The sequence below is a fragment of the Monodon monoceros genome, unplaced genomic scaffold (assembly GCF_005190385.1).
Source record: "Monodon monoceros isolate NGI ecotype Baffin Bay Population unplaced genomic scaffold, NGI_Narwhal_1 Super_Scaffold_3, whole genome shotgun sequence".
Classification (NCBI taxonomy): domain Eukaryota; kingdom Metazoa; phylum Chordata; class Mammalia; order Artiodactyla; family Monodontidae; genus Monodon; species Monodon monoceros.
Window position 1 is genome coordinate 95,901,532 of NW_021703780.1, and position 24,199 is coordinate 95,925,730.

At 51.5% G+C, this 24,199-nt stretch overlaps 1 protein-coding gene across 2 annotated transcripts in view; it reads right to left on the reverse strand.

Moving 5' to 3' along the window:
* Positions 1–24,199, reverse strand: part of ATP2B2 (ATPase plasma membrane Ca2+ transporting 2) — a 194,675-nt gene that overhangs the window by 25,530 nt on the left and 144,946 nt on the right. For both annotated transcript variants that reach the window (XM_029242567.1, XM_029242568.1), the window contains 5 exons: positions 21,147–21,389; positions 10,064–10,305; positions 8,917–9,151; positions 413–592; positions 128–215 (listed from right to left, as the gene is read on the reverse strand). In XM_029242567.1, coding sequence (XP_029098400.1) covers positions 128–215; positions 413–592; positions 8,917–9,151; positions 10,064–10,305; positions 21,147–21,389 — 988 coding nt within the window. The remainder of the gene's footprint in view (positions 1–127; positions 216–412; positions 593–8,916; positions 9,152–10,063; positions 10,306–21,146; positions 21,390–24,199) is intronic.

Genomic DNA, 24,199 nt, shown 5'->3' on the forward strand with positions numbered 1-24,199 from the left:
CAGGTGCGGGGAGCCCCAGGCAGGAGCCCCTCCCATCCTGGAAAGAAGCTGAAGGCACCAGGACAGGAAGGCCCGGGGAGGCCTGGCGCCTGGGCCTCAGAGCTGCCCGTGCCCGCCCAAGTCTTACCTTTGACCAGGGTATGCTTGTCCGTGGGGGAGGAGCGAGCCAGCACCCGCAGCTTTGGCCAGATCTTGTCGATTCGTTCCTGCTCAATCTGGACAGGGATGGGGGAGGGGCGGGTCAGTGGGGCGGGGAGAGAAACTGAGGCCCAGAGAAGGGAGGGGACTTGCCTCGATCACTGGGCTCTGAGTGGCACACTGGCTGGCTGCTGGAGCTTCATGCATGCCCATGCCTCCCAGCTCCCCATCCAAAGCCCTGCCCTCTGAGGACCCTCTGCACTGGGACACATACCTCCCCTTTCTCGTTGCGGATTCTCCGGTTGAACTCCTTGCCCTCAAGGCACAGGAAGTCCTCCCCAGGATGGATGATGCCACACTTGATGGCGATGGCCCGGGCTGTGTTGATATTGTCACCGGTGACCATGCGGACAGTGATGCCTGCTCGCTGGCACTTGCGGATGGCTTCCGGGACCTGGGCGGGAGGGCACGTGCCATGGAGTGGACATCATCTCGTGCAGTCCCTCCCTGCCCTCACGGATTCCAGAGTGAGCCCTGCTCACAGGCAACGCCACTGTAAGGGGCCTAGATGACCAGGAGGTACTGATGGCACGCAGACCATCTCCTCCTTTTCTGTGGCCGTGGTAGGCATTGTTAATCGATCACAGCACCCTCTGATGAAACCCTGATGTGGTCTCACAATTCTTTTCTGCAGTGTCCCAGACAGCCACTGCCTATCACCCATGATACTGCATCCTAAGATGAAACCATTGGCTATCCTGACCTGGACAAGGACTTTGAGAAAGACCACAATAAACATCCTCTTGGATATGGCCCCAGGCAAGAGTACAGAACACTCCACTGCTGAACAGGATCATGTCCCTGCTTCATCAACATGCACATTTCCTGCAAACTCAATGATAAATATGTTTGTGTGTCTTCAGTTTTTTGCCAGGGGGGCGGGCAGGGGAAGGACATTGCATTTTAGGATAATTTATTTATATAATGTGACATTGGCTTAGAATAAATGTGAATGATTAGGCTTTGTGTAAAATATGACATCTCCCTGCAAGAGTAAGGGCTGCCTACTGCCCTCTCTGTAATAATAGACTGACATCTGGGCCATTTAGGCCAGAGCAGACCCAGCCAATCAGAAGCTGTCCACCCCCCCCACCTTTGCAGGGCGCTGGATCTGCCCAGCAATTAGGATGCAAAAACCAGACTGGAATCTAAAAAAAAAAAAAGGTTCTGAAGAACCTAGGGGCAGGACAGGAATAAAGACACAGATGTAGAGAATGGACTTGAGGACACGGGGAGGGGGAAGGGTAAGCTGGGACGAAGTGAGAGGGTGGCATGGACATATATACACTACCAAATGTAAAATAGATAGCTGGTGGGAAGCAGCCGCATAGCACAGGGAGATCATCTCGGCGCTTTGTGACCACCTAGAGGGGTGGGACAGGGAGGGTGGGAGGGAGACGCAAGAGGGAGGGAATATGGGGATATATGTATACGTATAGCTGATTCACTTTGTTATACAGCAGAAACTAACACACCATTGTAAAGTAATTATACTCCAACAAAGATGTTAAAACAAAACAAAAAAACCCAGCCTGGAGCTGCCATGGCCCTTCACACACAGCACAGATCAACTGAACAAGCGATTCTCACCCAGTGACAAATAATAAAATAATAAGGCAATATTTGCTGTAAAATGTCCTTCAGTGGGAGAGGACACGTCAAGGGCAGAAAATCCAGTTGTACTAAAAGTACTTTAGAATCTCAGGCCTGGTGGGAAGGGGGGCCTGAATCCGACTCTCCTCTTCCACATCCTGGGGTCTGAGAACTCACTTCCACCCCGACCCTGACAAGTCACTGCTGAGAGAGTTTAAAGGTGTCACGGGCTGAATTGTGTCGTTTCCCCGCCCCCTCCCTCCCCCACCCCAGAAAGCTCTTCACACCCAGTACCTCAGAATGTGACCTTCCTTGGAGACAGGCTCTTTATAGAGGTAATCAAGTTAAGATGAGGCCATTAGGGTGGGCCTGCATCCAATGTGACTCGTGTCCTCATAAAGAGGGGAAATCTGGACAGAAACACACACACACAGGGAAGATATCATCATGGGAAGAGGCAGGGAGAGATCTGGGCGATGCTGCTACATGCTAGCAGTGCTGAAGACTGCCAGCTTGTCACCGGAAGCTGGGGGAGAGGCCCGCGGCCGAGCCTCCCTCACAGCCCTCAGAAGGAACCAACCCTGCCGACACCTCGATCTCAGACCTCCAGCCTCCAGAACCAGGAGACAACGCAATTCCGCTGTTGGTGGTACTCTGTAATGGCAGCCCTAGCAAAGAGTGCAAGGAGTTAGAACGCTGGTCCAAAACCTGACTGCGGACAACTTATGCCCACCGGTCCCTTTCTGCACTCAGGAATTTTAAGAACAAGAACTGACACTGAAAGTATCTTGCCTCTATCCACACCCCGTCCACACCACCATCTCAAGCAGAGGTCACTGCCCAGTCCCTTCCCAGTCTCCCTGCCTCTGGCCCCGCCTCTTCCATCTTGCCCCTACCCTGACCACCAGCTACCTGCCCCAGGTTTAGCCTGTGTGCCGCTCCCTTTCTGGGCCTCCACCCCGCCGCTGATAGAGAAAATCCCAACTCCCGAGCACGGCCATCCTGCGGTGGAGTGAGAAACAAATGCCAGGCACAGGCAGGGCCTAGGTCAAGGTTAGGGGAGGCCCCTCCAGCTCCCCGAGTTCTCTAACAGGCTGGCTCTGTGGTGGCAGGTAGTGATCTCCCTGTTGTTGAAGGGCTGGAGCGGGGCGAGCTGATCATGGGCCTCCTCTCAGTGTATTTCCAGAGTCTGGGGAGGAGCCTTCTGGGGCTCACTCAGGGCTTGGGGCCACGTGAGCAAGGCTTCTGCCTCGTGCCATGGCGGCTGCTCACATAACCAAACGTGACCTCCTTTTATAGAGCCGGAGGGAGTGGGGATGTGGAAGGTCCAAGATCCCGTTTACATAATTTATCGATGTCCTCACAATGGCTGTAACCTGGCTGCAGCCCCCTGCTGTCTCCTGGCCCAGGGGACAGGAAAGAGCCGCTGTTCTTTTGGGAACACACACCTCATCTGGCTTCTGCCCTGAAAGGAATAATTTAGGTTATGCTTGTTTAAAAGATGCTTGGAGTTGGAAGGGACTCTGGGTCATGACTCTGACCCTCTGCTCATTGCCTAGATCTCCTCCCACGCATCCCTGACAGATGGTCAGAGAGCCTCTACTTACTTGCCTCTGTTGACAAGGTGCTCATCCCCTCTATGGTTGACTGCTCTAAGGTAGAACAAGTCTATTGTATCCTTTCACATAATCTTTCCGTTTTTAAAAAATTAATTTATTTTTGGCTGCGTTGGGCCTTCATTGCTGCGTGCAGGCTTTCTCTAGTTGTGGTGAGTGTGGGCTACTCTTCGTTGCAGTGCACGGGCTTCTCATTGTGCTGGCTTCTCTTGTTGCGGGGCACAGGCTCTAGGTGCGTGGGCTTCAGTAGTTGTGGCACGCGGGCTCAGGAGTTGTGGCACGTGGGCTCTAGACTGCAGGCTCAGTAGTTGTGGCTCACAGGTTTAGTTGCTCCGCGGCATGTGGGATCTTCCCGGACCAGGGCTCGAACCCATGTCCCCTGCATTGGCAGGCGGATTCTTAACCACTGCACCACCAGGGAAGTCCCCCTTTCACATAATCGTTCTTTTTTTGGATAAGAGAGCAGTGACTTTGGGTCAGACCCATTCTCTTGTACAGAGACAGGGTCTTTGGTAAAGATGTGTACAAAGAGTTCTGGGAGCACAGTGGAGCACACTGTTACTTTAGAAGGAAGTGTGTGGGGAGAAGAAATCTGTGGGAGCTTCCTGGAGGAGGGGATACTTGATCTGCTTCTTTTCAGCCAACACTAACTGAGGCTCTGATGCCTGGCACTGTGCCCATGCTGGGGCTGCAGAGATGACCAGTTCATTGTGGTCCTGGCTGCAGACAACTGTCCCGTGAGGTACACAGAGAAGGGGAGGGTACTGCAGACACTGCTGCGGGTGATCTGGGTGGCTGAGGCCAGGGGAAGATGTGGGGTAGGGGCCGGTGGCCTTGGAGCTGGAGAGGGGCTTCAGGTCCAAAGGTGTGGGAGTCAGGGCCTTGTTCCTTCAGGCCTGGGAGGCATGGCAAGTTCTGAACTGGGAGTGAGGTGATGGGTGCCATGTTTTAGGAAGACTTCTGTTTTCAAGACTGTCTCAGGAAGCTGAAATCTGCCTGCTTGGAATCCCTACCCTCTGGGCTTCCACTGAACAAGCCAGACTGGGAAAAAAGGAGGAGGCTAATTTTTATGGTCCGCACACTTTACTCTGTGCAGTGGAAGTGTCTCTGCCCTGTGGAGAGAGGGCTCAGGGGCCAAAAGGCTGGGCTGGGCTTTGCCCTGGGCTCCCACCTAAGCCTTGGTTTCCTCATCTGTAAAATGGAGTGACAGCCTCCGCCCTTCACTGAGGCTGGAGAATTCTGTGACAGCAGCAAAGGTCACCAAGCTCAGGGCCAGCACATGTTGGTGATGTGTGGGTGGAGGAGGCTGGCAAGATGCTTGACCCCGGGCTCCCTTGTTTGCTCTTTCCGCTTCAGGGTGGGTACAGGGACACAGAGGAAGGATACAGATGCAGGGTGTGCGATGGGGGTGCAGCGGGCATCTAGAGCACTTGGAGGCGCAGGTGTCTGGGGAGGTGGGATGGGCTGGGCTCCCCACCATGACCCTTGGATCAGGTATATTAAGGGCCTGTGACCTGCCTTGAAGGTGTGGGGGGATTCAGGACAGATCTGGAAACACCGGAGGAGCCTCCCCTGGCCACCAAGAGTTACTCCACTTCCTTTATAGGCAATGGGCCCCTAACTGGACGACCTTGTCGTGCTTCAGTCCTGTCTGGTTTTACACTCTGGAAGGTTTTACACCTTCGTTTCACTAGGCTGTGGGTCTGGAGGGCAGGGGCTGCCAGCCGCTCAGAACCCTCTCAGGGGCCTCGTGCAGGGTAGGTGCTTGGTCAATGTGGGTCACTGTGAAACACCTTTGTGCTTAAGTCCCTCGAAGCCTGACCCGGGTGAATGGATTTGGACGGGCACATGCAAACCCTCTACAGTTTGGCTCCAAGCTCCCTTCCCAGCCTTTTCTCTCATAAACCCAGCTAGGGTTTTCACTAGTCCCCAAACACGTAGCATCCCTCCCCACCTCTGTGCTTTTGCCTGTGCTGTCCCCTCTGCCTGGGATGCCCTCTCCCCCTGGGATGCCCTCTCTCCCTGAATCTCTGTGTGTCACAAATCTTTCCCATCTTGCACATGAAATGCTCTCTGTTCAGCAAGCTATCCTTGGTCCCTCCAACCCAGTGGGACACCTCCTGCAGCTGCTCAGCCCTTCCTTTTATCGCTTCACTCACTCATTTATGCAACGAACAGCTATGGAACATCTAACTGTTCCGGGCAGGGAGGGTGCAGAGAGGATGAAGACCCGAGCCCCAGAGGCATTGATCTGGTTGAAATGTGCTTTCCCCATAGATAAAATAGCCGTAAAAAAAGATTCCTTCTTTTGCTAAAATTATCCTAGATATTTCTCACTGAGGAAGACCAGCCAGGAAATGGGTGCTTCCTGTTTTCATTAAATAAAGGCTTTTAAACATCTGTTGTTTGTGGCGACAGCAGTTGTCTGTGACTTCGCGGGTTCCAAACAGCCCCGGATAACCCGGCAAATCGCAGGCCGCTGCTCTCCTGATGGCTTCATCCTCAGTGGCTTCCATCAGACTTGGAAAAGGCACCACTGTAGCATCTTGGGGGAGGGGGATTTGCAACCCTGTTTTTATCTGTTCTGTCCTTTGTCTTCTCAAGGGAGGAAGGGAATAGGAGCTTCTTTCCCTTGACAGACGGGGAAACTAAGGGAGGGAGGCCGAGTTTCTTTTCCTGCAGCAAATGAATCTGACCAGGCTTGTGGGACCCTAGAGGCGGTCTGGGTGGGGATTTTTTTCTCTGGCCGGCCTCACGGTTGTCCTGGCAACATACACACACATGCTCACCAGAGGCAGGGACCCTCTCCAAAGGTCACCCGAGAAACTGGTGACTGTGGCTGCCTCGGAGGTGGTCACTGGGGTCTGGTGGTGGCATGGGGGGCTACTTCACCCTGTTTGTGCTATCGAACCTTTTGAATTTGGCGATGATATATCACCAAGCCTAAAACAACCAAACAAATCAAAAACCATACCTGCCTGTCTCCTGAGGCTCTGCGTCCACCCCCACCCCATGGGAGATGCTGAGTCAACAGGTCAGAGCTTTAATACTTTCTTTTGTTTTTCTTTTTTTCCCTGTGCCACGCAGCATGCGGGGATCTTAGTTCCCTGTCCAGGGATAGAACCCATGCCCCCTGCGGTGGAAGCCCGGAGTCCTAACCACTGGACTGCCAGGGAAGGCCCTGAGCTTTCATACTTTCAGGCAGCATCACCAGTAACTCCACTGTGCCCCTCACTTGTTGACGTCCAACTTTCTTATTGTTCAGATGGAAAAACTGAGGCCCGGGGCAGTGATACACCGGAGGTCTTCTGTGAAGGAGCGGCAGGGGCGGGATGAGAACCCATGTCCCTAGACTGCTGTGTCCCTCCAGTACGTCCCTGTCCTCCAACACAGTTACAGCTTCCAAATCCACATCCCAGGGTGAGCCCAGGGGAGAGAGAAGGTCACCCACAGGGATGTGTTGACGGAGGGAAGCAAAGAAAGGCATGAGAGTAAGCCTCCCAGGCAGCTGGCTCAGAACCTTAGAGCTGGATGGGACCTGAGGGGCCCCCAGGCCGACCACCCATTTTACAGATGAGGGGACTGAGGCACAGAGAGGAGAAGTGGCTTGTTAGTGGCAGAGCTGGGGTTGGAACCAGGCCCCCTTTCTCCGACATAGGCTGAACGTGTTCCCAGCCCTGCTGTTTTAGGCTTGGGGTGGGAGTGAGGAGGTATGTGTGTGTGTGTGTGTGTGTGCATGTGTGTAGAATACTATTATTGTCCCTAGTCTTCAGATGAGGAAATGGAGGCTCAGAGAGGTTATGTAACTGGCCCAAGGTCACACAGCTCGTAATGCCACGGGACTCAAAATCCCAGGTCTATCTGATGCCCGAACTCACACTTTTGACCCCTCTCCCTGCTGCCTAAATGTGAAAGTCCACGTCTGTGACCTTCAAGTTTCACTGTCTTTGGAATGCAGAGTCTTAAAACAGCGGGGCCAGGAGCTTGGAGGGCATCTTGCCTGCTCCCTTTCACTTGAAAGAAGGGGACATGGAGGCTCCAGGAGGAGCAGGGAACAGCCAGAGGCCCCAGAGGATGGTGTCAGGGTAAGCGGGGGACACTGAAGTTGCCCTTGGTGGAGGAAGGCGGCCCTGAGACAGGCTGGGACCTGGGACGGTTTGCTGCAGTGCTTGCACCTGGACAGACGTCTCCTCAAGCAACGACATACAAAGAAACTATAAGCGACCAAAAATAACCGCGTGCATGCCCATTTGGGGCAAATTATAGACAACAAGATACAAAAAAGACCAAAAGAACGCAACTGCCACTTCACAAGAGTTGGGAGCAAAAGAAGGGTACTGGGCATGCCCCCTGCACACAGCACCACCAAAGGGGTGGGCAGACCACCTAAGCCCCCCCTTCGGCCCGACCCCTGGACACACCCCTACCGTCACCCCACAGAAGGAGCCAAGAGCAAAGGAACCTGTTACTTGTTCTCACTCCCCCCTGCTGCAGCAGGAGCCCCAATAAAGCCTTGCCTGAATTTCTTGTATGGCCTCCTATCAATTTCTATTGATTAAGGGGGCCAAGAATCCTGGTCAGAAACAGTCCCAAGGGGCAGCATCACCAAATCCCACTGCCAAGGCCAATCTGGGCCCAGCAGCATTAGTCCTCGAGGAAGAGGAGGCCAGCCGCTCCTGTGCCTTGCCTCCCAGGCTCCCAGGGTGAGCTCGCTCGCTCTGCCTGCCCACAGCAGCATTTCGGAGATTCGAGGCAGCTCTCTCCTCTTCCCACACCCTCTTCCCAGCCTGGGCAGCTCGACCGACCACGCACGTCCCATCCTTCCCCAACCCTGCAAATTCCCGGCACTGAATTCTTGGCTTTCCCCCCAGATGCAGATTCAGCTAAAGGAGACTGAAGACCCACTGTCATCTGAGCACCCCAGTAGGTGCACATATTACATCACTTTTCTCGATCTTTACGGGGAGGGGATGCTGTCACCCGCCCCTCCCCTTCTGCTTGAGAATTTGACCTTTGGTTAACTTTCCAGCTCTGTTCCCCTGGAAACCTGATAGAGGCAGACTACCCGCTGCATCACTAGGGAAAACTAACTAGTAAACTTGGTCTGGATGGGGAGAACTCTAAATGCTGATGGGGATGCCCACATTTGGGGTCTTCTTGAGTGTGGTAACCTTTGTTCTTGGGTGTCTCCTTTGCAGGGACCCTTGAATCTGGGCCTATGGGTTTGGACAGGAGATCCTGGCTCCTCTGAGGCTTCTAGGGCAGGGCAGCCTTCACGGTAGAGCAACGCCGGCTGGCAGGCTGTGGGTTGCACCCCATGTCCCAAGCAGGTAAGTGTGGCTATGCTAGCCTTAAGAGCCTGAAGGTTTAGGAGTAGGTACAGAGAAGACCCCGTGGGCCTTGCAGGGAAACTGAGGCTTAGAGGGGTGAGGCGACGTACTCCAGGTCACCCAGCAGGCTAGACACCCAGCTTCACCCCCTTCCCCAAGCTCCACGGCGGGGCACCTGCCTCGGGCCGCACGGGGTCCTCGATGCCCACCACGCAGATACAGGTGAGGTCGTTGAGGATGTCATTCTCGTTGTCCCAGTCGGGCTCGGGGCTGCTGGGTAAGTCGCGGTAAGCCACGCAGATGGTGCGGAGCCCGTCGCAGGCCATGGGCTCAATCACCTTCTTCACCATCTCATCCCGGTCGCGGGGCCGGAAGACCCGGGGCTCACCCGCCCCGTTGAGGATTTTGCAGCACCTGGGGGAGGTGGGAGGGGGCCGGGTAAGGTCCAGCCAAGGGCCCAAAGACCCTCCCTCTGACGGGCTCGGAGCTCACCCCCACCTCCCCAGTGACGGACGTCCCACTGGCCGTGGTTGGTCATCCAGGGCTCGTCCAGACCATCTCCCATAATGCTTCAGGGGTGGTCCTGGCCCCTGGGCCCCAGGCAGGGATGAAATCAGGACCAGCCAAAAAGAAATCAGGCGGCCTTGTTGTAATATCTGCCCCAGGCCATTTCAGCAAGAGCAGATCTACTTTGCTCTGTTTCATCTTCACAAGATTTCATCTGAAAAAAATAGTTCCACAGCGAAAATGGTTTTCAGAGGGCATGAAACCTCCGCTAGTGGTTCCTGACCCTGCCTGCGCATCAGGATGGCTTGGGAAAGCACTGAATAAACCCCCCCGACACACACACACTGCGGGCCCCACGCCAGAGGTTCCAATTCAGTTTGTTGGGGGCAAGTCCAGGAATCAGTGGTTTTTTTTCAAAAGCTCCCTGGGGCGATTCTATGTGTGACCAGGGTTGAGTCCCCCTCAAGGTACAAATGGGTAAACTGGGGCCCAGAGAGGGGGGCTGACTTGCTTAGTTCTCCAGGCTTACTTCTGGCACCTGGAGTCAGAGGACACCTGCTCACAGTGAAAAGTCACGCCGTCTACCAACTCCACGCTCAGGGGAGTGACGTGAGGGCCTCTGACAGGGATAATGGCAAGAACTTCCTGATGAGCCAGTGACTTAGGGAGGAGAAGAGGGAGGACTCCCTGCAGAAACCTTTAAGAGGAAACAGTAGCAAAAGCCCTGGGGGAGGGCACGTGCAGGCGGTCTTGCTGCGGGACCCTCCCCGCGGCCTGTGCCTGCGCCCCCCGCCCCCCCCCCGCTCCCGCACCGCTTACTTCTTGAGCACGATCTCCGAAGCGCCCTTGCTGTACATGCGGAAGCTCTCGTCGGGCAGCTTGATTACGGTGCTCATGGACTTGCGCACGGAGTTGAAGGTGTAGACCTTGTACAGCTTCTCCTCCGGCATCTGGCTGCGCACAGACTCGTAGTCCTGCTTCAGGTCCAGCACGAAGCCCAGCAGGCCGCACTCTGTTTTGTTGCCCACCTGCTTGGGCAGGGCGCCCTCCTTCTCCGGGGGCTGCGGGGAGAGGAGGGGTGCTCACCAGGCTGCCGCTTGCCTGTGGGTGGGGCCACCCCTCCCCCCCCACCTCAGGCTTCTGCGTCCCAGACCCAATCCGGGCTCTGTTTGAAGGGAATTAAGCAAGATCAGCTGTTTAAAAATTATGAACTATGTCAAACATAAACCTGTGACCGTATGATAAAAAAAATTTGTGCACAGACCCTCCAGTTCTGGAGAACCTTAGTTCTACGCCATGTTTGCTTCAGATTTTTCTTTTTTAAGAAGTACAGCCTAACAGATAAAGTTGAACCCCCCACGTACCCCTCCGCATCTGCATAACGCACCCCTTGTCCCAGAAAGAAACTCTAACTTAAATTTGGCATTAATCCTTGCCCTGTGTGTTTTAACTTTTTATTTCGAGATAGTGCTAGTTTCACAGGCAATAAGAAATAACACAGAGAGATGTCACACATCCTTCATCCCGTTTCCCCCAGTGCTCACTTCCTGTATGACTGTAGCACAATGGCACAACCAAGATGTTGACACTGATACAATCTAACCCGCTGGATTCAGATTTCACCAGTTTTAGTGTACTCCTGTGTGTGCGTGCGTGTGTGTATGTGTGTGTGTGCGTGTGTGTGTGTGTTTAGTTCTGAGCAACGGCATCACATGTAGATTCCCGTGACAACCGTCATCAAGACACACAACAGTTTATCACAGCACTCCCTGTGCCACCCTTATTTGACTGCAGTCACCTCCCTCCCTTCCCCGTCCCTGCCCCTGGCAACCACTAAGCTGTTCTCCAGCCCCATGATTCTGTCATTTTGAGCATGTTATATAAATGGAATCATACAGTATGTAACCTTCGGAGACGGGCTTCTTTTCACTCAGCACAATCCCCTGGCAATGCAGACAAGCTGTTGCATGTGTCAGGAGCGTGTTCCTTTTCATGACTGGGTAGTATTCTGTGCTCTGGATGCAATGTCCCTTGTGACTTCAGTTGAGGTTGAACCAAATGCAGCTGCTATTTTGGTACGTCACAATGGCCAACCATTGGCAATTTCATGTAGTTTGACCTAACGTACATATGTGCAGCACTGTTTTGCATGTTGAAAACGTCATGTAAGGAGGCTGTACATATTCTTCCGTAGCTTGCTTCACTCACGGAACGTTCAATTTTTGAGAGTCATCCCCATTCACAGCGTTAGTTCATTTCTTTTTAACTGGACACCACAGCCCCTGCCCTGAGCCTCAGTCAAACCACCGACCACATCTCCCCAGCGCCTCTCACTTCTTCGTGCGGCTGCCCGAACACGAGCTGTTTCATGCCTCTGTGCCTTCACCCCTGCTTCCTCCTTCCCTGCCAGGCAAACTCCTCCTTGCCCTTTAAGGACCAGCACAGATATTTCCTTGTCTTTGAGAATTGCTTTGTGGGTTTGTCACCCCGAGTAGGAGTTGCTGTATTCTTTCCCCCCTGGGTTCTCGGGGCAGCACAGAGCCCGGCACACAGTAGGCATTTACTCATTGTTTGCTGGATGGCTCAACGCAGGCCAGTCTGGGGTGCGGGAGGCACAGGCGAATGGGTAAGAACGAGACGCCTCCACGTGGGCGCTAATGGTGGGACTGGCAGGCGGCTGAGGGAAGTTCATAAGGCAGGTAAACTCACCTCCCATGGGCAGCCGCCACACGTGCATATACACACTCAGACCACTGGTATAAAATTAACGTGCAGCGACTCAGGTGGAGCTGGCTTTGGGAGTGGTAAAAGCCACCACGGATAAACCCAAAGACCAGAGAGATATTGAAGAGGAATAATATCTATGAGCATTCTGTGTCCCCCGACCCCGCCATGAGGGGTTCTTTGTGGGTCTCAGACCAGCCTTGCACAGGAACCCTTCGTGTTGTTCCAAAGAGCAGCAGGCAAGAAGATGGAGTCTAGAAGATGCTGCATGGACTGGCTGTGAGGGGGGCAGGATGGCAATAGGATACGTCCCTGGCCAACTGCCCCATCCACAGTTAGGACTCGGGCCCTGGGAGCAGGCCCGAGCCCTGTCGGGTCATGGGCATTGGCCTAGGCGTACATACCCTTAGACCCTAAGCTCTTGTCCTCAGTTTCCCCATCTGTAAAATGGAGAGGCTCTAGCTGATGATTTCTAGCTGAGAGAAAGATCAACCCACTCCTTCAAGTGGATGGTGGATGGCGGTGAAGGATGGTAGAGCAAGGCAGAGCTGCAGGTCCCTCAGAGGGGGTCTGGGGGCCACGGGTCAAGCCTTAGAACACCCTCCCTGCTCCATGCCATGTTCAACTACGTCCAGGCATCATGGGCCTTGGAAGCCTCCCCACACCCAAGCTCTTCGGTGGGATTTGATCTGGAAGCAGAGGAATCTGACAGTTTCCCCTTTCTGATGTTTGGGAAAAGAAATTCAAAGTACGCCCCTTAGTCTCTGCAGTATGCAGTTATGTTGTGTTTTTAAAATTTATATATTTATTTACTTATCATTTTTTTTTTACAATTTTATAATTAACCTTCTGGTGATTTCCAGGGTTTTATGTATCTTCCACAACAGTTTTTTCCCCTCCACTGATGAAAGAAGATGATGACATGGAAGACTAAAATAAAAATGCCTAATTACTTATTCGCCCAAGAGAGCTAAGCAGTTATGCCTGTGAAACAGGCAGCATTTCATTACCCTCTGTGAAATATTTTAATTTTCCCCTAAAAGGATTTCAAACAATCTATGGTTGCAAATGGCAGAGCTGCCTCCTCCGTAATTCAATTTGTTATCATGAACTTGAGCTCTAAAATCGCCTACGTGCATTATTAAGAAGCAGGGACCGGCCCCTTTTTTCTTTTGGCTTTTTTTATCTTGACAAACCCAGAGGTTTTACTATTGCTGTAGACTCTCCATGAGGCTTGCTCTCCAGGGCTCTAATTCTGTAAGGGAGTTAAGGCGTTGGTTTTGAGGGGCAGGAAGCAGGCCCGGGGGGAAGTGATTTGCTCCTCATCACAGACCTGCAGGGGGGCAGGCCTGGGGCTACCCCCAATTCCCCTGATTCCTAGTGCCACACCGTATCCAGCACATTTCCCTGTATGGGCACTAAGCCCTTTGGGAGTGCTGGGTGCAGCTATGGGTGTAACTTTGAGAGGACAATTCATGCTCCTGTTTTGGGATGCTTGACCAAGAGCTCCTGTTTTGGGATGCTTGACCAAGAGCTAAGACCAAGGAATGATGACTTGAAGAGTGACAAGTTATAAATAACATCTGCAAAAATGAGATGAAAAGAAACATAGCTAGCAGGTACTGCCTCACACTCATGAGGATGGCCATTATCCAAAACAAAACAGAAAACAACTGCTGGCGAGGATGTGGAGAAATTGGAACCCTTGTGCACTGTTGGTGGGAATGTAAGATGGTGCAGCTACTGTGGAAACCAGTGTGGAGGTTCCTCAAAAAACTGCACATAGAATTACCATATGATCCAGCAATTTTACTTCTGGGTATACACCCAAAGGAACTGAAAGCGAGAGACCTGAGAAGATATTTGTACACCTGTGTCCACAGCAGGATTATTCACAGTAGCAAAAAGGTGGACGCAACCCAAGTGTCCACTGACAGATGAAGAGATAAGCAAAATGTGATCTACACATACAGTGGAATATTATTCAGCCTTAAAAAGGAAGGAAATTCTGACGCATGTTACAACATGGATGAACCTTGAGGACATTATGCTAAGTGAAATAAGCCAGACAAAAAAGGACAGATACTGTGTGATTCCACTTACACGAGGTCCCTTGAGTAGTCAAATTTATAGACACAGAAAGTAGAAGGGTGGGTGCCAGGGGCTGGGGGAGGGGGGGAGGAGTTAGTGTCTGATGGGGACAGAGCTGCACTTGGGGAAGATGAAACGTTCTGGAGATGGGTGGTGGTGATGGTTGTACAATGTGAATGTACTTGATGACACTGAACTGTACACTAAAATGGCTAAGATGATAAATTTTAAGTTACGTGTATTTTACTACAATATTAAAACATCCTCAACACCCCGTCCTCCCTGTGCCCCCAAACGCGGCAACCATTGCACGGTGATTCGCAGCAACTCCCATAGGATGCCGATTGTGGGAGCGCATTAGAAATGACTTTTTGCTTGCTGGCTGTCTCTGGTGGCCTAGCCCCCTCCCCCTCCCCCCTTGAGGACAGGCACTGGCAGACGAGCCTCCCCGATGCCCAGATGGACCACCAGGCAGCCTCGGCAGCTGCAGCGGTGACTTTGCTAGCTCTTTACCAAGCTCTGCACGTGCGTCCTCGGTTGCATCTTCATGGCTCCCTAGGGGTCGGGCTGTTATTATTCCCATGTGCACAGGGAGGCCTGGAGAAACCAGGTCACACAGCTAGTAAGTGGCCGAGCTAGGATTTGACCCCAGCGGTTCTCAGCTCTGAGCCCACACAGCAAACGCCCTGCCTCTCTTCACTAGCATTTGAGATGGTTGCTTAACTAGGTAACTGGTGGGCGATTGGTTTAGAGCCCATGGTCGGGGGTTGGGGGGGAGGGCTGTCTTGCTTATCTCTACTTCCCATTTGGGGTAATTAATGAATATGCGTTGAATGAATAAATGAATAATTTGGTGTCTGTGGGTGTGGAGAGCTGCTGATGGGAGGCCAGGTGGGATGGGATTTTGTCAGAATTTTGGCCTCCGGAATTGTCATCTGAGGGTCTGCCTCCCCAGGAGCCTCTCAGGTGCTGGGCCTCGAGGAGCAGCAGGGGGCAGAATCGTGGACTTTCCCCAGAGACTGCAAAGGCTTAGGGTGGGGTGTGTGTCCTGAACAGCTGGGACAGGCTGAAACGCCCTGGGGAGACACACGCTGGAAAGCAGGTTTCCTGGGGACCTTCCCGAGCTTGCCAATGCACTGTGCATGTGTGTGCATGTGGTGTGTGTGTGCTGTGTGTGGTATGTGCATGTGGCGTGTGTGTGTATATTTGTGCATATACCTGTGTGATTTGTGTGTAGAGTATGTGTGTGGTGAGTGTATGTGCTGTGTGTGTGTGTGTGTGGTATAACGTGTGTGTGGTAGGCGTGTGGTGTGTGTGCGTGTGTGGTATAACGTGTGTGTGGTAGGCGTGTGGTGTGTGTTTTGTGTCACGTGCAGAGGGTGAGAAGGTGGGATGTAGGGATTAACAGTGCTGTTAAAAATCAGAATTCCCCATTCAGGGTTATGTGCTTTAAACTGCTCTCCTAGAGATGGTGTTTCCAAAAACAAACAAACAAATAAAAGCAAACAGAACCAAAACAGCTGCTGAATCCAACACAAAGGCCCCGGTCGCTCCACAGGCCAGAGCGAAGGGCCGCCCCACCTCCCCATCTTAACGCCCTGCTAAGCCACTTCCAGGGGCTTCTGTGTCCTCTGGAGCCCCTGTCTTGGCCAGAGCCCCTCGCAGAGCTGGCTTGACTCAGGGGGTTTGAGGTTCATTGGAATATTTAGTTGCACCCTGGGTTTGGAGCCAGATCTGAGTTCAAGGGCTGACTGCTTCCTAGAGTCACCTCCCCACTCTCCCCTCCTCTCAGGAGCTCTAGGTCTAAGATTTGTGAGAAATACCATCGAGCCTGCCTTTGGGGGTCATGGGGGCTCTCTGTGGATGAAGCCACCTCAGTTTGGGAATGGGGTAGACTGAAGACCTGGAGTTTCTAACTAGGTGAAGTGTGGCTCATTTATTCAGGAAAACCATCCTTCCAGGCAGATCCTCCCTGCTCCTTCTTCCAGAACCACTTCAGGGACTCCAAGGAGATTTGTTTTTCTTTCAGTAGTTCATGTTTCCAGAACATACGCCATAAACTTCCAACAATTCGGCTCCACAAGTGCCCACCTTCATTTTAATAATTCAAATGTTAACTGTAGTGTCAACCTACGTTAAAAGAGGTCTCATAAAATATAAACTGAAAGTCCGCTTGGGTGGTTTCAGCACACAGAATAAACGTGGGTGGAAAAGGAGAATGTTTTCCCAAGAAAGCTCCGTGCCTCTAACGTCTGAGGAGGAGCTATTTCCATTTGAAAGCTCAGCTGCAGCTCAAGAAGCAGCAGGGCTACAAGAAGAAGAAGCTAGCAGAAGTCTTGACGTTCAAAGAGTCGGAAGCGACAAGGCAAATCTGAGGGTGTGCCAGGATTTCTGAGGTGGGGAAGCAATTTCTGACTACAAGATGATTCATGTAGCTTCCCTCAGAGGGCAAGTTTTGTTCCTAACGATTAGAAATAGGAGTGGAAAGAAGAAAGTTCTGCCATCCGCAGAAGGGATGGGGCATGGGGCTGGGGCTGGCCCTCTGAGAGGCGCGTCCTGGGTCACTTTTTCTGGCCTTCCCCCTGGCAGCCTTGGCTCTCACACCACCCTCCACCCGTGCCTGGCTGGTTCTGGGCATTGTGATGAGAAAGCCTACTAAGGGCTTATCTGCCGCCACCCAACTCCCCCTCAGCCTTGCCAGCCTCGCCTCTCATCACTGTGGCCCTGGGAAAGGTCCAGGCCACAGACCGCCACATCTCCTGAGAGGTCTCTGGGCTTTGGCAGGCTGTGGCCCTGCCTGGAATGACCTTGCTCCCTCGCCCGCTGGGTAAACTCCTCCAGAGTTCTCGGGACTCAGCTCTGTCACTTGGTGTCAGGAGCAGCCCTGGGCAGGTTACTCGATATTTCTGCAGCTGTTTTCTTAGCTGCAAGACGGGAATTGTCCTATTTGCCTTGATTACCTGGAAGGGATGTGGAGGGTCAAACTAGACAGTGGCTGGCAAAGCAAACTACAGAGGGTAAGGCTCAGAAATAATAATAGAAGTGATAAGAGTAACAACTGGAGCGGTCTGAGCGCTTGCTACATGTCCAGCACTGTGCTCACAGCCACACACACGCATTCTCATCTGATCTCAGAGCAGCCCTGGAGCTGCCTCAAGGCAAAGGCACAGCCAGAGGACTTGGAGAAGGAGTGGTGGTGAGCTGTGCAGGCTCTGGACTGGACAGACCTGGATGTGAACCCTGGCTCAGCCGCTCATCTGCTCTGGGGCTCTGGGCATGTTCTTTAACTCCTCCCAGCATCAGTGTCCTCATCTATGAATCGGAGATGTGACGTCACCTACTTCATGGGGTCCTCATACAAGGCAACATGGGTTAAGCACTCAGCAATGAGTCTGGCTAAGTGGATATTAGTGATTATGATTCAGTGTATACTCATTTTACAGATTGGAAAACAGAGGCTTGAAGAGGTTAGTTAACTTGCTCAGGGTCACGTGGGTGGTAAGTGCTGCAGCTGAAGTTTGAATCTTGGTCTGTCAGACTTCAGAGCCAAAGCTCCTAACCTCTGCTTACTGGACTGGGTGTCAGGACATCTGGATTCTAACTCCACTAACCCACAGGGTGACTTGGCCCAAGTCCTCTCCCATTTCTGGGCCTCAGAGTAAAGTGAGGGGGCTGGACCAGGTGGTCCTTAAGGTCCGCGGATCCATGTAGATTATACCTACACAACCTACCCCTGCAAATACTCATCTAGTTAAAAAAAAATCTTTTAGAATAACAGGCACTGGCTAATTTGGAAGTCTCCGGATCAATGCAGACTAGAGAGTTGAGGGCAGTTTCAGAAGAGATTCGCTCAGCATGCTGGAGGTACCAAGAGAGCACTGGTATTAGCCGTGGGACTGGGACCAAGGCCAACTACTACTTCTTGCTGTCACAAGAATAGGAAAGTAGAACATAGAGGTAGCCCTGTCCCGAGCCTCTTATCAATTCATATTCATCCATCCACCACCCACATATTCATCCGTCTGTCTACTCTTCCATTTACTCATCCATCCATCCATCCATCCACCTACCCACCCATCTCTCCATCCATGCCCCACCCATCTCTCCATCCATGCCCCACCCACCCATCCATCCCTCTCCCTACCTAGTCTTCATCTCACTGATACATATCTATAAATTTATTCACCAGTCAATTCACTGACCTCACCCGCCCAACCAGTACTTCCCAAGAGCCTATGCTGGGGGGGAGCAGAGATAACTCAGCTGTGTCTCTCCCTCTCAAAGGGCACACAGCCTGCATCAGACTGCAAGAAGACACAGAAGAATCGGCACGCTCGTACAGGGGGAAATACAGCCTTGCCCATGGTCTGTTTCCCAGGCCAAGCTCATTTCCCAACCAAAGCTTATGGGTAGTGTGGGGACATTGCGTGCCTTTCCTGCCCGACTCCTCTTGCATGGTAAGGATGTTTTGCAGTCTAGATTTCCCAGACTGGTCTGGAGGGTGGCTGGACTTCCACCCTCAACTGAACAGCCTGTGACTTTTCTCAAAATTCCTCTAGGCCTAGAAGGGCAGTCCCTGGGAGCCCCTTCTCCCAATATGGCTGACAGCTCTGGCTGTGAATCAGACCCTCTGGACTGCAGGCCTTCCTTCCTGAGACCAACCAATACTAAAGATGATGCAGGATTGGTTTCAAGGACCAAGAACCGAATCTGGACACCCTGCTCAATAGCTGGCTTTAGGGTATCTATAAGTTGGCTTTGCCACTAATTGGTTGTGTCACTTTGGGCAAGACCCTTTCCCTCTGTAGCCCTGATGCCTCTGCTGTCTATTCGTTTATTGATTAGCCTCTGCCTGGTTACCAAGGGATGATTTTACTGCTGACAAACAACAACGCTAGTCACCCTGAGCGCTGAATATGCGCCAGGCCTTGTGCTAAGCACTTCCCACTTACTAACTCATTTCATCCTCACAGTAATCCTATCATCTCCCCCAGGAAACTGAGGCACAGAGAGGTTAAGTAACTTGTTTACAGTCACACAGCTAGTGAGGGATTTGAACCCAGGCCGTCTGGCTCCAGAGTGTGAGCTTTAACTACCACCCAGACATACCAGGGGCCTCTGCTGTCCCTTCCACACTGACGGCCATCAGCGCCCAGCAAAGAGAACCGTGTGGCCAGGGTTCTTTCAGGGAAGCCCCAGAAAGAAAGGCACAAGGGTTCTAGGATGCCAGGGTTCAAGGCACAGAAGGGGACACTGGTGCCCGAGAGGTAAGTGACTTGGCCTGTTTACAAACCAAGGATCCCGGTTCCCAGGTCCTTGAGCTGTTTCCAGGCTTGGCAGATACACTTTTCCCCAAGGCGGACTGATGGACCCCTGTCCTTTAAGCCACCTGGATACAGCCTCAGTCAACGACATCTGGAAATGAATTTTAGCTTTGCCACCGGTGCTGTGAAGCACTGCCTAATTGAGCCTTATCGCTGCAAAGATGTTTTGCAGCCCTCCTGGCAGATCCAAGAACTCCTTTTTGACTGTAATTGCATAATATACATCTCAATTCAAGCCCATCTTGCAGGGCTCTGCCCACACAGCCACCCCCATCACCAGAAGCCTGTTCTGGGAATTGCCCCACTCCCCTCTCTGCGGGACGAGATCATTAACAGCATCTCAGTTATTTTAGGAAGGCCTGGGGAACAGAATAAAGCATCGTCAACCTCCCTTGATTCCCAAATCGGGGCTGGGAGGTAGGGGATGGGGTGGGGTGGGGAGAAGACAAAAACGCCGTCTTTTCTGGCATTCCCCCGCCCCGCGCTCCTGCCGCCCCCAGCATCCTCTATCATCCATCTGCACGCTTTCTCCCGACCTACTTTCTCCTTCTGTCAGTGCTGCCTCCCCAGCCTGCAGCTCAGGGCTGATGCAGGAGTACCTGCTCAACCGCAGGGGCAGGTGCAGTCCTTGCAGCCCCAGTGTCTAGAGGCAGGACTCACCTCCTCCCGTACCCCCCACCAGCCTTTGGCCCTTTGCCGCTGACTTGTGCTCTTCTCTCAGATTTGAGAAAGCTTCTGGCACTCCCGCCACCCAGCCTGATCCTGAAGGTTCAGGCCGGCTCAGGAGCCGAAGGAGAGGTCAGGGCTAGGGCACGTTGGCGGGGTAAGCAGGAAAGCTCAGCTGCTCACCCAGATGCTCACACTGTAGAAATGTCCTACATCTAGGAGCCGACGGGGCTCTGGATGGACAAGTTTGTATTTCTCTTCATTCGAATACTGGTTAATCACCAAAAGGCAACCTATGCTTCTAAACCAATCAGGGATTCTAGCATGACGCGTCCAGGCAGCTGAACTGAGACAGGAATATGAGAGTTTTTCTTAACAAAACTAGTACTACCACTACTATTACTAACAACAATGTCGTCGCCAGTGGTAGATTGTGTAAATGGCCACAATTAGTACCCTCTCTGAATCCACGCCCTTTACAATGTGACTTTGAAGTTCCTCCCATTAGAGATGGAGTCTATTTCCCTGCTGCTTGAATCTGGACAGGCCTCTCGACTTGTGTTGGCCAATAGGATGTGGCAAAATGACAACGTGAAAAGCCCAGATTAGCCTGCTGGAGGAGGGGGACCACACAGAGCAGAGATGAACCGTCCCAGCCGAGGTCATCCCAGATCAGCCTAGAGTCCTGCCAAGATCAGCAGAGTTGTGGATGTGACCCACCTCAGATACACGAGGACATGGTCCCCCAGTTGAGCCCAGCCTGAACTCCTGACTCACAGAAATGTGAGCTAAATACACAGCCTGGTTTTCAGCCACTACATTTTGGAGTAGTTATACAGCAGAAGCTAACTAATAAAAAGACTATTTTTTTGGTAGGGAGGGCAATGACAGGGTCTAAAAAACACAATTAACAACAATCTTTTTTTTGTGTCATGCAAACAGCATAGCTAAGTCAAAGAGAAAGAAGCTGCTTACTATCTGACCACCCAAAATACATCAGTAGGATTTAAAATTATGTATCACATTGCTTAGCCTGCCCAGTACTTCTGTATCGCCCCCTGGACGCTCCTCCCTCTGGTGGAGGCTGCACCACTTACCAGAATCTTGGTGGTGTAGGCGCTGTTGATGGCAATGGCGCTGACCAGCAGCTCCATGGTTTTGGCGTTGATGGAGCTGGGGTCGGGGACCTCCTTGTAATGGACGTCGCCCACGTAAACCTGCACCACCGTCATGCGATTGGTGGTGAGTGTGCCCGTCTTGTCCGAGCAGATGGCCGTGGCATTGCCCATGGTCTCACAGGCGTCCAGGTGGCGGACCAGGTTGTTGTCCTTCATCATTTTCTGGGGGAAGGGGCAGGTGAGATGGCAACAGTGAGGAGAGGGAGCTGGGAGGCAGGGTCACGGTGTAAACATGCAGGAAATGAGGCAGAGCTGCCCCTTTGCTTCACACATGTGCGAAGGATCTTGCTTGCTACAGCCCCTGTCATCTGGACTCCTTTTCTGTGTGCAGCCCTTTCTCTCTCTCTCTCTCTCTCTCTTTCTCTTTTTCGTTTCTTTTAAATTATTTGAGGCATTTAAAAGAGTTGATTAGTTGACTTTATTAATTTGGATTACAGAAGTAATCTGTATTCTTTATGGAAAAAATAGGGAAAAGGATGATAAATGAAGATTGGGTCCTTTCTGATTACTTCAAATAGTTTCCTCTTACACCCTAACAGAAATAAATTCCTTATTTGGTTATGAGTTTTTTCAAAGGTATCATCTTTCACTGGTGGTGCTTGGTTTTCACTGTCACTTTGGTTTCACCCAAAGTGAATAAATTTAAGTTGTACATATGTTAATAGACATAGGACACTATCTGGAAATAAACAAAATATTAGTGTCATTATTTCTGGGTGGTAGATTTATAGGATTGTTATTGCCTTCTTTTAAAAATCTATAGCTTCTATTTTTCTACAATGAATACATACTATAACTTGTGTAATAAAAATCACAAATTTCTTTTAAATATAGATACACAACAAAGAAAGTAAATCAACCATAATCCTACCACCTAGCACGGATACATCTTACATATCGATATCCTTTCTTTTAAAATTTATGACAAAAATGAAATCCTACTCGACATATTATTAATTTTCTTATATTCACTGTCCTTTCTCTCTTCCCAGCATCACACTCCTAGCTTCTTCCAGGTTCTCAAGCAAATAATGCACATAAAGTGATTCTCAAGGAACCACCACTCTTACTGCAGGCCCTTATGACACAGTGACCCTATCTGGCAAGGATGGATGTGAAAAGGTGCATTTAGCTAAAGGCTGAGTCAGATGTTGTTCTAGTCTGTGCCTAAGAATCTGATTTCCTTTATTCTTGCCCTCATTATAACTCTTTATACCAAGGGTAAAAAAGGAGTGCAATTAGAATAATTTTATAGTAGGTCATGTTACTAAAAAATGAGTATTGGTAGAATTATGTGCTCTTGCAGTGTCTCTTATCATAACCTGTGATAATAGGAACAATAAATGTATGTGGAATGGATGCATTCAGCAGCAATTTGAGTTTGCAACACACTTCACAGTTTGTAAAGTTCTTCCGCACTTATTTTCTCATCTGATGTCACGAGGATCCTATGAAACCTTCATGGACTCTTGTACTCCATTCTGGCAACCAAAGAAGCCAAGGCAAAGCAACTTGACCAGGGTGACACACCTACTGAGGGTTAAAGCTGGCATTTGAACCCAGCTCTGTTTAACCTCACAGCCTGGATCATTCCATCAGGACTCTGCCCATCTGTCCTCTGTGAAGAGGGTTCATCTCTGGGGCTTAAGAATCTATAGGCCTGAGCCTCCCAATATGGTTGCTACGTGGGGCTATTAAGTACTGGAAACAGGGCTGGTCTGATGTGAAATGTGCTGTAAGTGTAAATTACACATCCAGTTTTGAAGACTTATTATGAAAAGAGAAATGTACAATACCTCATTAATAACTTGTATATTATCAAATATTACAAGTTGGCTTGATAATGACTTGGACATATTAGCTTAAGTACATTATTAAAATTAATTTCACCTGTCTCTTTCTGATTTTTCTTTTTAACGTGGCTACCAGGAGATTTAAAATCACACATGCAGCTGACATTATGTCTCTACTGGACAGCGCGGATCTAAGTGGTCACCACTATTCTTTTGATGACGGCTCCCAGGGGCTAGGTCCAGGCTCAGAAAGGGGAGAGTTTGCCCCTCCTGGGTTGGGGGAGCTGTACTAAGTTTATCACGTGACTGTACAAGTAACACTACCTAAGGCAGCTGAAGGCACATGTGCCAGAGATACAAACTACAGGTGTAGAGGCCTAACAATGTCTGTATAGGAAGCCCCGAAACCGAAGCTGTGAGACTTTTAAGGAGACCTCGAGCTCAGCTGGGTGGCTCGTGGGGTCCCGGCTCACGGCAGCAGGAGGTCTCAATCTCCGGGCCCCAGGCCCCCGATCAGCATTGTGCTGTGACCTGTTTGGGCTTTGGTTTGTGGGATGGAGTTTCTTCGAGAACCCCAAAACGAGGAGATGATAAGGGCGGTATCCTTTACACATAGCTGCCACTTTCTGGCACCTGCCCTGAGATCTCTTTTCTGTATGAAATTACATCGGTGAGCCCAGCCCAAATTCCAGCTTGGAAACTGACGCTGATCGTGCCCTCTGGCGGCTCTGCATTCTCGGAGCGAACGCCTTGTTTTTAAACATGGCCTGGCCTCTGCCCTGGCAGGGACATCCTGGACTCGGGGCCCTGGGAAACAGGAGCGCAGGGCCCTGCTCTCCCAGGTGGGGAAACCACGGGACCAAGGGAAAATGATGAGCCCAGGGTGTGAGGACCTGGGGGGTGAGCCAGGCTTGAAGTGTCCCCAAGAGGGTCAGGAGCCCAGTGCTCATGAGATGCCAGCCCCATACCCCAGCGTTTGGGCTCTACCGACGGCCATGGGCCTGGGAGCAGAAGGAGGTGGGGCTCTGCCATCAGGGTGGCATTTTGGAGCAACCGCCAAACCCAAGGCATTCATGGGCCTACTTGCCCTCTACTGAATTGCTTTTAAAACTTCATATTTTTAGCCCATCTCCTGAGAGGAGGGAGCTTTTTTTTTTTTTTTTAATAATAGAAGCTATT